At 49.5% G+C, this 14,106-nt stretch overlaps 1 protein-coding gene across 2 annotated transcripts in view; it reads right to left on the bottom strand.

Annotated features, from left to right (window-relative positions):
• LOC120879289 (triple functional domain protein) overlaps positions 1–13,632 on the bottom strand; it is a 151,105-nt gene extending 137,473 nt beyond the window's left edge. Inside the window, exons 1-6 of one of the 2 annotated variants that reach the window (XM_040262249.1) lie at positions 12,573–13,632; positions 6,655–6,850; positions 5,074–5,240; positions 2,851–2,970; positions 1,692–1,883; positions 1,140–1,289 (exon numbers count right to left, since the gene is read on the bottom strand). In XM_040262249.1, the coding sequence (XP_040118183.1) occupies positions 1,140–1,289; positions 1,692–1,883; positions 2,851–2,970; positions 5,074–5,240; positions 6,655–6,850; positions 12,573–13,028 (1,281 nt within the window). In that variant the 5' untranslated portion in view covers positions 13,029–13,632. The remainder of the gene's footprint in view (positions 1–1,139; positions 1,290–1,691; positions 1,884–2,850; positions 2,971–5,073; positions 5,241–6,654; positions 6,851–12,572) is intronic. The other variant, XM_040262248.1, reaches the window with a different exon arrangement.
• Positions 13,633–14,106: the final 474 nt, after the last annotated feature.

Genomic DNA, 14,106 nt, shown 5'->3' with positions numbered 1-14,106 from the left:
CAATTTGTTCTCTCAGACCAAACAATAACTCTAATAACTCCATCAGCTCAGAGGATCACCTTCAAAATGAAACAGAAACAGAAGTGATTAAACATGACCGGATATGGTGTCGGCCAAGGTCAGGATGCTAGAGCCACGAGGAAAACTCAACTCCTTCAAGCAACAATGGACAGTAAACTCCAAACCCATTTTCAACACGTCTGAGTGGCCACCAGCAGAACCCAGGAGGTCATTTTCACAAGTGGAAGAACGCAAGGTGGAAAACTGTTCCAAATTAATGTAGCTAAATCTTTCAACCCCTTTTTAAAATTTAACTATTGTGAAGCACACCAGTGACTCGTGTGTGACTGTATATGAAAATAACAAGGCAGCCTTGAAAAGTGACTTATTTAAACCTTCTTAGAGTTAAGACTTCCAGCTGGGCCTGAACGGGATTAAATTTCTCTTGCAGGAAACATTTCCTGAATAAGCATTAGTAACTGGTCGTGTGACCCCAAGGGGCGTTCCTGCTGTGTCCACTCTACACTGGGCTCACACATGTTCCGAGATGGTCTTTGTTCCTAAAAAGGCTAAATTTCCAAAGGAAGATTATTTTGAGCTCTAAGCACTTTTGTTTCAGCAAATCAATTTCTGCATGTCAGTTCAGAATCACTTGGTATTGGGACTTCCACCCATTCTTTATACACACGGATTTCTGTCTAGCTCTTTCTCTGTGAAAACTAGAAGGAGAGCGTAAATCACAACTGAAAAAAGACTTCAAGATCTCTGATCAGTTAACTTGTTGCTGATGCAAAAGTGAAAGGTGATAGCCACTCAGTCATGTCTGACTCTTCATGACCCCATGGACTGTAGCCCGCCAGGTTCCCCTGTCCATGGGATTCTCCAGGCAAGAATACTGGTGTGGGTAGCCTTCTCCAGGGGATCTTCCCGACCCAGGGATCGAACCCGAGTCTCCTACATCGCAGGTGGATTTTTTTTTACCGTCTGAGCCACCAAGGTAGCAGGGTCACCCCATCACTCCCTACACTGGGGGCATGCAGGGACGAAGGCATCCAGATACTCCCCAGGCTCAGGTGGAGCCTCCTGGGCCTACGAACCCCGTGAGCGAGGGACCAGCACCCAGAAGGCCGGCTCCATACCTTCAGGAACGCTTCCTTCTGTTCGAGGTGCTTGCTGATCATGGGGGTGACGTGGTCCGTCTCGGAGTTGGGGCCCAGCTTGTCAGCCCCTCCGCACCAGTCCTCTTCCCTCTTGTACTCCTGCTCCAGGCTCTCCAGGACGCTGCATACCTGCAGCGGGACAGGGGCCGGGCTCAGGGGGGCCTCCTGGCAGGGGACAGGAGGGGTGACCGGTCCTGGCCCGAGCGCCGAGGCCATCACCAGACGTGGGGATGCACGTGGGCTTTTCAGAACAAGGACAGACGAAAGGGGATTTTCCTGTCTCAATCTGCCCTGCTTCAGGAAGTATATTTAAATAAGAGGGAAAGGGATGTCTCTTCTCAGATCCTTTCCAACCTGTTATTCCTTGATACCTAAGGAATAATAATCCTAATAAGCAAGAATAGTCCGAAGTCTATGGGGCTGCTCTTCTCTGCTACACTGGGACTTGACTGGTCCGGGAATGCCTGGCCAGGCAGGGACTGAGTCGCCCGAGGAAGTAGGGCCCCGGGGACGCGTGGGCAGGGGCCCCACCTGCTCCGAGGTCTTGTAGAAGGCCACGGACGCGTTCACCAGCTTCAGCCGGTCTTCCATCTTGAGCATGAGCTGCTGCCAGTGCGAGGCGACCTTCTCAGCACAGTCCCGGATCATGTCCATGTCATAGTGATTGGCCTGCAGCATGGCCTCGGCCTTCTGCTGGACCTGCAGGGCGCTCTGGTGTGTCTTCTAAGGGGGAGGGGAGAGGGGAGGCTCTTGAGTTGGGGGGGTCACGCCACACACTCACGGGGAAGGCTGTGGCTTCTTTAGTGCTGCTTACTTTCACGGAAACAACTCTAGTTAACATGACTTCATTAGGACACTCGGAAAAACACAGCCAACAGGTTAGCGAAAGGAAGTCTTTATGCCGACCCACAACTGTTTGTGTTTACCCAATGAAGGATGAAATAAATGCCTTAGGAATTTTCCAGCATGGGTCTCAGCTGTGGGATTTTCAACTTTTTAGAAACAGCAGGAAAAACCCTTAGTGGCCAATATTCTAGAAAAAAAAAAAGCTGCTGAAATGTTCCAAGTGTACTGTGTCCATTGATCCTTCTCCTAAGAGCAGCCAGAGGCAAATGAACGAGTAGAGAAAAAGGTGGTCTAAGTGAACACTCTTTATTTCACTTGGACCTTATACTTTGGACAAGTCAGGTTTTCAAGAACTATTGATTAAAAGAAAAAAGAGAAAGAGAGACACAGTTAAAAAAAGCCAAGAATGAACCAACTGTGCTCTCTGGAGGTCCGTGCCAGACAATGGATCTATGAAAATTCATTGGATTTATGAAAATAACAATGGAGCCATGAAAATAACCCACCCCCAGTGCACGCCCTGCTCTGTCAAGACTGCTTACACAGCAGTGGGCTGTGCCTTTGAGACCAGCAAAATGGACGGAACCTCAGCGAAGACCTCAGCGTGGGCGTCCTGGTGCCAAGGTGTTCCTTCCAGGGGCCTGCCAGCCACGGGACAGCAGGGGGAGCTACCCTCGGCCCCCGGGGCCCTTGTGGCGAGGCCACCCTGGCGGCATGGGCGCATCTAGCGCTTGCTGGACTAGCTGCTCCTGTGACACGCTCACTGCGGGGGCTGCGGGAGGGGGCCTAGCGGGCTGGCCCTGAGGCCGGACGGGCCGGGCTCCGAGGGCTCCTGGGTCCCCACCTCGATGGCATGCTGGAACTGCTCGTGCTCCCTCTGCAGCTGCTCCGCCTCCTGCAGCGAGCTGGCCGCGATGAGCCCGGCGTTCAGCATGGACTCTCCGTTGCGGATCCAGCCCAGCACCTGGAACACAACACGGGGGACTCTCAGCAGCGGCCCCTCCCGGGGCGTCCGGGCACGGTGCAGCGGCAATGTGGCCCGAGGGCCGGGCGGTCAGGCGGCTCCTGTCGGCTAGGGACCACTGACTTCCTTGTGACCCTACTGGCAACTGCCTGCTTCCCTTCCGTGTGATCTGAGCGTTAAGTGCTGCATTTTGAAATTAATTCTGGGGCCTCCCTGGTGGCTCAGGGGTAAAGAATCTGCCAGTGTAGGAGACACACGGGTTCCTTCCCTGGTCCGGGAAGATCCCACAAGCCTTGGAGCAACTAAGCCCGTGCGCCACAATGACTGAGCCTGTGCTCTAGAGCCTGGGGGCTGCAACCACTGAAGCCAGCACGTCCGACAGCCTGTGCTCCACGAGACCAGCCACTGCAATGAGAAGCCTGCACACTGCAGCTGGAGAGGAGCCTCCACCCGCCACAGCTCGAGAAAAGCCCAGGCAGCAAGGAAGAGCCAGCACAACCAAAAATAAAAAAATACAAGTTTACACACACACACATATAAAACCTCAACTTTAAAAAATAAAAAGAAAATCAATTCTCTCACGTTTAGTTTCAAGTGAGAACTGAAAAGGGTTGAGCATCCAGAGGAGTGATCATTAGTCCATGGGTCAACACAGAATTGAGAATCACACGGTAGAAAACCTACTACTGCAGAGAATTTCCCGATAATAAAAAATGCATGTATCTTTCACTCCTTTAAGGTCTGAGGAACATGCAGAATAACCAAACTGCTTGATAAGCTCCTTGGTCTTACTAACGTATCCTCCACATTAGTGTCAGTACTGAGACAGCACAGGAACCAAAGGATGAGCTCCGTGGTCTGCTGAAAATCAGGACCACACCACCAGTCTCAGCATCACCGAACCGGAAGTCAGTTCTGACTGTGGAAGCCACAGGGAGTGTGGAAGGTCAATCTGGACAGTCGCTTATGGCAGAAATTGCTGGTTACCTACCCAACACCTACTTTCCTCATCTCTTTTATTCAGAAAAATCCCAACTTGTGGAAAAGAGCTTGAGATAAAGCCACTTCTCAGCTACCATGACAGCTTGCGACAGGTATGACATAATTTCAGCCACTGAGATCAAAGCAAGAGCTTTTGGGAGCATTTGGGGAACATCTTTCTTTACTGATGCAGGTGCTGCCTCTTTCTTGTTATGCTTTCCCCTTCCTGATGCCTGGAATGTGGAGGTGATGGCTGGGGCTACAATGGCCACTTGGCAGCCATTTGGCAACCATTAAGTCTTCTCTGATCAAACTTAACATGTGTTTTTCTGTTCATCTACCAGAATCCTGGGAATCCATACTTCCATGGTTCCCCTGGCTCACGATGTAAAATGTCATGGACATGCTTAATACACACAGGCATGGAATCCCATGGGCACTGAGCTGAAACAAATCTGTTCCAGATGTCCATTTTTATTTTGCCATGCTATCTGGCAGGTGGCAGTAGAGAGTTCTGACAAAACAAGAAGACCCCAGCCATACAAAGCCTGTGGTCTGGGGCAGATTAATAATAGCTTATTTGGGGAGGAAAAAAAAAAAAATCATATATTTATTCAGCCCAGGAAGCACCACATTCAGAGTTTCAGGCAGGAGATTACCAATGACAAAACAAGCGAAAGGGAGGTGACTCGTAAGTGATTGGCCTGCCGGGTGGCGAAGGCTTTTCTACTAGAGTAATAAGTACACAGCTGCCCGGGCACTGGCTGTTTTCAGCTAGCTGCAGCTGCATCAGAGGGTGAGCTCTACCCGTACATCAGGAGGGCTGTGTTCTGAACAGGGCCAGGCTTCCCCAGCGCTCGCACGCCCATGGGCCCTGCTGGCCCCGGCTCAGGCCTCCGGCCGCTCCTTTCCCGTGGGCCCTCCTGGGCCCGGGCTCAGGCCTCCGGCCGCTCCTTCACGTGCTTGACTTCAGCCTGCAGCTGCGTCAGGGGGTGAGCTCTACCCGTACATCAGGAGGGCTGTGTTCTGAACAGGGCCAGCCTTCCCCAGCGCTCGCGCACCCCAGCCGCCCCTTTCCCGTGGGCCCTCCTGGCCCGGCTCGGGCCCCGGCCGCCCCTTCACCTGCTTGACTTCGGCCTGCAGGTGGCGCAGCTGCACGCACTGCTCCAGGTGCCTCCGGTGCTGCTCAGCCGCGAGGTCCAGCTCCTGCTGCTTCTCGTGCAGAAACTCCAGCAAGTCCTGGACTCGCGTGGCCATGTCCACATCTCTGTCGCAAAGCAGCTCCACGCCTGCGGACGTTGAAGGGACACCCTGAGCTCAACCAGCACTTCAACCTGTTCTTATCGGGTGCATGATGGACACGCTGCATCTGGAACCTGACCTGCCTACCCGGCGGGGGCCCAGCCGTGACTGGGAAGGCCGAGGCCAGTAGAGGGGGTTTACGTGCACCTCTGAGCACACGAGTGTGTCTCGGAGGATGAGTCTGATGGGGTCCAAAGCCAAATTTAAGGTACAGCTAATCAAACCACTGCGGGAAACCCGGGTTGAGAAGATTCCCTGGAGAAGGGCATGGCAACCCACTCCAGTATTCTTGCCTGGAGAATCCCACAAACAGAGGAGCCTGGTGGGTTACAGTCCATGGGGTTTCAGAGTTGGACATGACTGACAGACTAAGCACAATCAAACCAAACTCATTACCTATTTATCTGCTTTTCCTCCTATACAGATATCTGGTCAAAGTGAGAAGTCCTTTATAAACGAGCGAACTTTGGCTTATTTTTGTTATCTACCGCATACCTGTTCAACTCTTGAGAAAGCACTGAATCTGACCTGTGTAACGGGAGTAATGCAGTATGCTGCTGCTGCCGCCAAGTTGCTTCAGTCGTGTCCGACTCAGTGCGACCCCATAGACGGCAGCCCACCAGGCGCCCCCGTCCTTGGGATTCTCCAGGCAAGAATACTGGAGTGGGTTGCCATTTCCTTCTCCAACGCATCCAAGTGAAAAGTGAAAATGAAGTTGCTCAGTCATGTCTGACTCCTAGCGACTCCATGGACTGCAGCCTACAAGGCTCCTCCACCCGTGGGATTTTCCAGGCAAGAGTACTGGAGTGGGGTGCCATTGCCTTCTGCTGCTGCTAAATTTCTAACACTACAGTCCCCTCCACGGTTTTGAGCCTACAGTGACATCTGCTGGTAAAATGTAAACTGAGAAAAAAAAACAAAGGACATGAAAATATTTTCTTGGGGTTTACTTTTCATTCATGGAGATACAACAATAAATCATTTATAAAACAAACCTTCATGCCACTTGAAATAACATGAAAGAATATTAGGGGGAAGTACACTAGTCATAATGTTAAATATGAACATATCATGCAGGTGAGGGCTTCCCTGGTGGCTCAGATGGTAAAGAAACTGCCTGCAATGTAGGAGACTGGGGTTCAGTCCCTGGGTTGGGAAGATCCCCTGGAGAAGGGAAAGGCTACCCACTCCAGTATTCTTGCCGGCAGAATCCCCATGGACAGAAGCCTGGAGGGCTACAGTCCATAGGGTCGCAAAGAGTCAGACACGACTGAACGACTAACACATACACTTTCACGTGGGTGAAAGCAAGCACACGTCTCCATTCAGAGAGCAGGTGTGACACCTGAATCCCAGGGTAAGTGGCAGCCCCGGCCGAGGCGGGGCGGGCGGGCTGCTCACCGGAAGCCTGCACCTCGTTGACGTACTGCAGCAGGTCCTGCCCTTGGTGGATGACGTCGAAGGTCAGGTTGTTCATGGTCAGGGCCTTGTCCGCGTGGTGCTGCAGGCGCTGCTCCGCGATCGTGAGGTCCTCCGTGTCGAAGTCGTTCATTTGCTGAGAAAGCTCATCGTTCCAAGACTCCAGGTCTGAGATGATCTGAAAAGGGGACATCATCCGCTTAGGACCAAGACGTGAAGAGTGAAAGCTGCTGTGACACTTCTCAGGGCCGAGTCAGGGAGGGAGAGATGGGTGAGACTGCGTCAGAAGGACACAGAAGCCAGCGGACGGGGCTCCTACTGGCCAAAGACAGGACAGTTAGGCCCTAAAAAATGACCACAACTGAATCAAATACACCGACTATAAAGAAGCCCATTAACTCCCAGTGATGTTAGAAGAGAAGAGCTAAAATCCAAAAAGTTAATGAAAAGCTCTTTGGTTCTGATTAAAAGGAATCAAGCTTTATCCTCAAAATTGGTTCTTAGAAGAGAAAACTAATTATTCAAGCACAAAATGATGAAGCAAAGTTCCTCTTTATGGTTAAATCTAGCTATTAAGTGTAGAAATAATAAAATTAGAAAACTTCTAACAATAAATCCTAGTAAATCACCTATTCAGGTCAAGGTCATCAGTACCTAGTGGACTATCAGAGAGAGGCTGATGGGGCACCTCCTGGGATTGCAGACTACCCGCAGCATCCCTGAAGAAGGGGGACCAGACAGGACACAAGCCGCCTTGTGGAAGAGCCAAGTAGCGTCAGCTGTGGAGCTTTGGGAACCAAAAGGAAGCCGAATCTGATCGGGTCTTTCCATCTACCTTCTTTGGAGAAGGAAATGGCAACCCACTCCACTATTCTTGCCCGGGAAATCCCATGGGCAGAGGAACCTGGTGGGCTACACAATCCATGGGGTTGTAAGAGTCAGACACGACTTCTGTGACTAAACTACCACCACCATCCACCTTGTAAGGTTACAGACAATGCCAAGGAAAGAAACATGGTTAAACAGCCTAGAAGAAATCAAGTGAAAAAAGGCAAAATGTGGGACCTGGTTCTTTTGATAACTTGTTACTTAAACGAGTCATCACACAGCAAAAAAGAGAAGGGCAGAGAGAGACACTTCCAGATGAAAACATTAACCACAAATGCAGGAGCAGACCTCATGTGCCTCCTCTCTGCAGCACTTGTAGAAATCTGAACAGAGGCTGAGTGTTAGCAGGTAACAAAGAAACACTCTTAAACTGGCAGGGTGCTTGGGATGTGGTTATGTAAGAAAATGGCCTACTTTTTAGAGGTACTTGCAAAGTCTTTAGGAGTGAAACACTACCAGCTGGTCGAGTTTTTCCTCTAAAACACCATAGCACAACAATATCAAAAGGAGGATACTTGGTAAGATGGGCAAATTCATCAAATTTAGATGACAGGCACTTGGAAAGTCACTGTACTATTTTTGCTACTTTTATGTAGGTCTGAAAACTTACATGATATACTTTTTAAAAATAATGACCAAAATTATAAAATCCAGAAAAGAGGAAAAACTTTCTTGTGAACAAATATTATCTCTACATTTCCCATGGATCCTAATTTCTTTTATCCATAGGAGCTGTCGTGAAATTAATTTGAGAATGTGAGAGTTTACACAGAATCCAGCTGTGAGATGGGAAAGAATAAAAATCTTAAGGCTTCTCCAAATTCCTACTGCCTAAATCTCCATGATTTCTTCTTTTATAACTGGGTCTGCATAATATATGTGTCTGTTACATTAATATATTCATTTGCAAGTTAATTCATTTATAATTATATCCACTTGCAAATTAATAATTTTAAACAATGCCAAGTTAGACATAAACCGAGAAGTCACAAAGAAAATACTTTTTAAAAGGAAAAAAAAAATTACTATAACTTTAACCTTGATCTCTATTCTAAAGGGAATTTTCTTTCTTAATGTTTGTTTGCTTTCTGACCCTGAGGGAGAAGAATTAGGTGTGGTGATGAGTTACAGACTCAGCCACAGTGCTTCACGCAGACAACGTCAGGCTCAGAAAACACTCAAGAAATGGACAATAAACAAAGATCAATGTGCTAAAAGCAGCAGGATTCAAAAATACTCACTGAGCACAAGGAAACCCTGGCGACGGCCAGGATCAAGGAGCATCAGGAAAAATCCTGTCCCCACGTTTGGCATTACGGCTTGTTAATCATCATGCAAGCCAAGAAAATAAACCTGTGGCAAACACAAAGCTCAAGAAAGTGCAAGGCTTTTTTGAACAGGATTCTTTGAAGAAATAACTCAGATACCATTTTTTTTTTTAATGTATCCCTGAATTTTTAGACAGTCTTTTTCCTTCTAAATGTACAGAGAGCTATGGCTGTTTTCTGTAACTGTCACAGGATGCTAGCATAAGGCTTTGGCTGTTCTTTTCATATCAATGGAGCAGATTTTATTTGGGCTATCTGGAGACTGAAATCCCAATATTCTAAGCTACAGGAAATCCTGCTTCACTTTTGAGAGATGGAAAGGTTATTTCAATTCAAATACAAGTGATACAGGGGATTTTTAAACACTGACGAGGTACCATGAATTTCTTCCATGAGACTGGGCCATGCCTGCTATGGGCAGCCAGATGGGGCATTTTCCCAGACAAGAGAGGAAATCCCAGCAAAGCCTAACATGCTCAGGTTTTCTACATTTTCAGGATTACTCTAAGAGAAACAGAAGGCTCTCAGGCTATGACATTTTAAAAGCTTTCAGACTTTCTTTTAGCTTGTCTGTGACTGAACTGTAGGCTGGCTTAATTTCTCAGCTTAGGAAAACACTTATCCCTAGCTGAGCCTGATCCACTACGAACAAAATTAGTGGAGGTGATGGAATTCCAGCTGAGCTATTTCAAATTCTAAAAGATGAGGCTCTTAAAGTGCTGCACTCAATATGTCAGCAAATTTGGAAAACTTAGCAGTGGCCACAGGACTGAAAAACATCAGTTTTCATTCCAATCCCAAAGAAGGGCAATGCCAAAGAAAGTTCAAATTTTCATATAGTTGCACTCATCTCACACGCTAGCAAAATAATGCTCAAAATCCTCCAAGCTAGGCTTCAACAGTTCATGAACTGAGAACTTCTAGATATACAAGCTGGATTTTTCAAATTGTCAACGTCCCCTGGTTCATAGAAAAACCAACAGAATTCCAGAAAAATATCTACTTCTGCTTCACTGACTATGCTAAACCCTTTGACTGTGTGGATCACAACAAATTGTGGAAAATTCTTCAAGAGATGGGAATACCAGACCATCTGATCTGCTTCCTGAGAAATCTGTATGCAGGTCAGAAGCAACAGTTAAAACTGGACATGAAACAACAGACTGGTTCCAGATTGGGAAAGGAGTACGTCAAGGCTGTATAGTGCCACTCTGCTTATTTAACTTATATGCAGAATACATCATGCAAAATGTCAGGCTGGATGAAGCAAGCACTAGCTGGAATTAAGATTGCAGGGAAAAATATCAATAACCTCAGATATGCAGATGACACCACCCTTAGGGCAGAAAGCGAAGAGGAACTAAAGAGCCTCTTGATGAAGGTGGAAGAGGAGAGTGAAAATGCTGGCTTAACACTCAACATTCAAAAAACTAAGATCATGGCACCCAGTCCAATGACTTCATGGCAAACAGACGTGGAAACAGTGGAAACAGTGACAGACATTATTTTCTTGGGTTCCAAAATCACTGCAGATGGTGACTGCAGCCATGAAATTAAAAGACACTTGCTCCTTGAAAGAAAAAACAAACCTAGACAGCATATCAAAAAAGCAGAGAAATTACTTTGCCAACAAAGGCCCGTATAGATAAAGCTATGGTTTTTCCAGCAGTCATGTATGGAAGTGGGAGTTGGACCGTAGAAGGCTGAGCGCCGAAAAATTGATGCTTTTGAACTGTGGTGTTGGAGAAGACTCTTGAGAGTCCCTTGGACTGCAAAGAGATCAAATCAGTCAATATTAAAGGAAATCAATTCTGAATATTCAGTGGAAAGACTGATGCTGAAGCTCCAGTACTTTGGCCACCTGATGCTAAGAGGTGACTCACTAGATAAGACCGTGAGGCTGGGAAAGACTGAAGGCAGGAGGAGAATGGGGCAACAGAGGATGAGATGGTTGGATGGCATCACTGACTCAATGGACATGAATCTGAGCATGGTGAAGGACAGGGAAATCTGGCCATGCTGCAGTCCATGGGGTTGCAAAGAATCGGACACGACTGAGCGACTAAACAACTACATTTTAAAACAGGAGTTTCATGAAAGAAGAAACACAATCAAAATAAAATTCTCCCTTTTGCAGCAGCATTAATACAAACAAAGTCAAGCTTTTTTTTGTTTTTCAAATACCAAAATGTCAGAAGGAATACTTCGAATAGTGCTTCTGATTGCTTCTTTGTAGTCCCTGATTGGAACTATTTAATAAGCAGCTAAGTTTACAGGAGTAATTTCTGCAAAATAGAGGTGAGAGAGGAGGGCAGCTACGCTGGCTCTTCTGTTCATGCAGCACTGCTCCCTGACCCCGAGACCCCCCAGTGCTGCTCCCTGACCCAGAGACCCCCAGTGCTGCACCCTGACCATGGCTAGACACGATGGCTGAGACCAGTGTGTCTCTTCTCTCCGTGGCTCCATGTGGATGGGAAAGTCAAGACCAAAGCCCTTGAACAGGTTTGACCAGGCAACATGGGCAGAGTTTAACTCCTTGTCATCACCGGTTAACAGTTAAGAAGGCCTTTCTTTAATGTAATAAAAAGGCTGACAGAAGTTTAGACAAGCAGCCACGAAAGGCCCCATGAGAGGCCAAAATACCAAACTGCCACTTGGGGCTGGGCCGAGGGACGCAGGACCACTTCAGGCAGAGGGTCTGCTCAGCTGAGGGAGCCCTGCACCCCTCTGTCTTCTGCAGTATGCGGGGTCCGGAGCCCCCCGCCCTCACGGCTCTGTTCTAAATGCAGGTCAAGTGACAAGAGAGCCGCTCTGCGGACTCTGGCGGGTGGGCATGGGCCGCCTGGGATGCCTGGAGGTACCTGAACAGGCAGCAGGTAGGCCCCTGCCAACAGCTCATGAAGCCCTCGGGCTCCAGGAAGCCAGCCTCCCCAGGAGTATCTGGTTCCTGAATCATCCTGTTTCACACACAGATTCAGCGCCATCCAGTGATAATGACTTCTGCTTGAACTTCGGAAAGTTCAAAAACATAAAGTCTTGCCTGGCAGAAAATCAAGAAACTCTTTCTGATGAAGAAAAGAAACCTGTCCTTTCTCCTAGTCGTGTATAAGGTGCAATAGTCGATTTTTAGGTAAGAATTACAGGCAACCTGAGAATATTTTTGTGGGGGGAAAAAAAGGTGGGGCGGGGCAGGGCAGGGTGGGGGTGGGTGGGGCGTTTCCTGGGACATAAAACACCATTACTGCAGGCTCAGGGAGCACTCAGGGAGAGGAAGAGGACAGAGTGGGGAGGACCATCCCTGCCCTGAGCATCTGCCCCCAGGACGAGGGGACGGCTGTGCAGGGGGCCCGGTCCAGGGTGATCAGCCGAGGGCACAAGGTAGCCCTGTCTGCAGAAGCCCTGCCTGGGCTGCACCCTCACAGCTCACTCGTTTTGCTCTCCTTCTGTGTGGTGTCTGCCCGCTGCCCACCTGCCTCAACCAGGGTCGAGCCCTCTCATTCAGGGGCCGAGCTGGGGTGGGGGCCACTCTGTCCCTCCTCGTCCTCCTCCTGGTGCAGACAGAAAGGGGGGCAATGGGCAAGGGCGGGGCCTGGATGGAGGGGGCAGTGGGCGAGGGCGTGGCTCGGGGGCGGGGCCCCGTCGGGGGGCGGGGCTGGACGGAGGTAGGGCCCGCGGGGCACTCACATCGATGGCATCCCGCTCAAAAATGCGCAGCTGCAGGAAGAGCTCCAGCTTGATCTTGCGCTCCTGGAAGAGCTCCTCCATCTGCGCCTGGGCCTCGTCCAGCTGCTGCAGCACCGTCTCGATGTGGCTGATGGAGCTGTTATGCGGTGTCTTGTTGCTGGAGATGGCTGAGTCCCTGCGAGGAGGCGGGGGTGCAAACAGGAATTGTAAGGGAAGACCTCTCCCTGTCGGGGCTGGGGGGCCGGGCCGGGCCGGGGGAAGGAGCCGGCAGGAAGCGGGGCTGCAGCACTCAGAAAGGAAGCCACTCCTCCCGGCCCAACCACCCTGGGCTTCCCCGGGGGCCCAGGACACGCTGAGGAACACCTCCCGCTCCTCCTCACAGCCCCTCTCAGAAGTAGGCGGCCAGCCACCACACAGAGCATCCCAGGGAGCTTCATCTTCAGCCCCCTTCCTCATTAAGTGGAGAAGAAAGAATTCCTATTTGCTACAGAGGACGAGATGGCTGGATGGCATCCCCGACTCAATGGACATGAATTTGAGCAAACGCCAGGAGATGGTGAAGGACAGGGAGGCGTGGCGTGCTGCAGTCCACGGGGTTGCAAAGAGTCGACAGGACTGAGCAACTGACCAGTAACAATTTACTACAAAGGGCGGCGCCAGGTCGGCTGTAAGTGTTTCCGTGTGAAGCAGCTCACTGAGCCTTTATCACGGAAGGACTGCCTGGCTCTCAGCAAAGCGAGCACCGCGGGAAGCCGTCAGTGACCATTAGATAAGCTGACCCTGAGTGACACAACAGGGGTCCACATAAAGGTGGCCCAGCCCCAGCCTGCCTCCTGTCTTCCCCCCAAAAGCAGCACCTGAGTGTCACCAGAGGCTGGGCCTGCCTGAGCCTGGACTTTCAGGGTAGGGATGCCTACCACATTCCGGAAAACTGGCATGCTCTGAGCCCCAAGGACGCAGTCCTGGGAGGTTTAAATTCATCTAGTTTGTAAAGAAATTTCAGTCAGTAATAGGAACATGTTAAGAGGAAATATTAGTAAGATCTGAATCCTGGGAAAGTTCATTTTGTGTGTTAGTTGCTCAGTTGTGTCCGACTCTGAGACCCCATGGACTGTGGCCCGCCAGACTCCTCTATTCCTGGGATTCTCCAGGCAAGAATACCTGAGTGGGTTGCCATTTCCTCCTCTAGGGGATCTTCCCAACCCAGGGATCAAACCCAGGTCTCTTGCATTGCAGACAGATTCTTACTGTCTGAGACACCAGGGAAGTTTATTAGTCAATGCCATAAAGAGAAAAATTGTAAAAAAGAGTGAAAGAAAACCGAAGGAGGAAAAATAAAGAAAGGAGAGACATGTTAAAGTCTCCTTTGCATGGATGTTATTCATTCTCTGCTTAGTTGGACAGAGAGTTACAGTAAATGGTTCAAAAAAGCAGAGCGGGGAAGAGTGCCCCGCAGACCTCAGAGCGCTGAGGGGCTGGGACAGGGTTCTGAGACGGGGGTGGTGGGTAGAGACAGAGGGGCAGGGATGGGGGG

The sequence above is a fragment of the Oryx dammah genome, unplaced genomic scaffold (assembly GCF_014754425.2).
Source record: "Oryx dammah isolate SB20612 unplaced genomic scaffold, SCBI_Odam_1.1 HiC_scaffold_20, whole genome shotgun sequence".
Classification (NCBI taxonomy): Eukaryota; Metazoa; Chordata; class Mammalia; order Artiodactyla; family Bovidae; genus Oryx; species Oryx dammah.
This window is presented reverse-complemented; position numbering and strand designations above follow the sequence as displayed.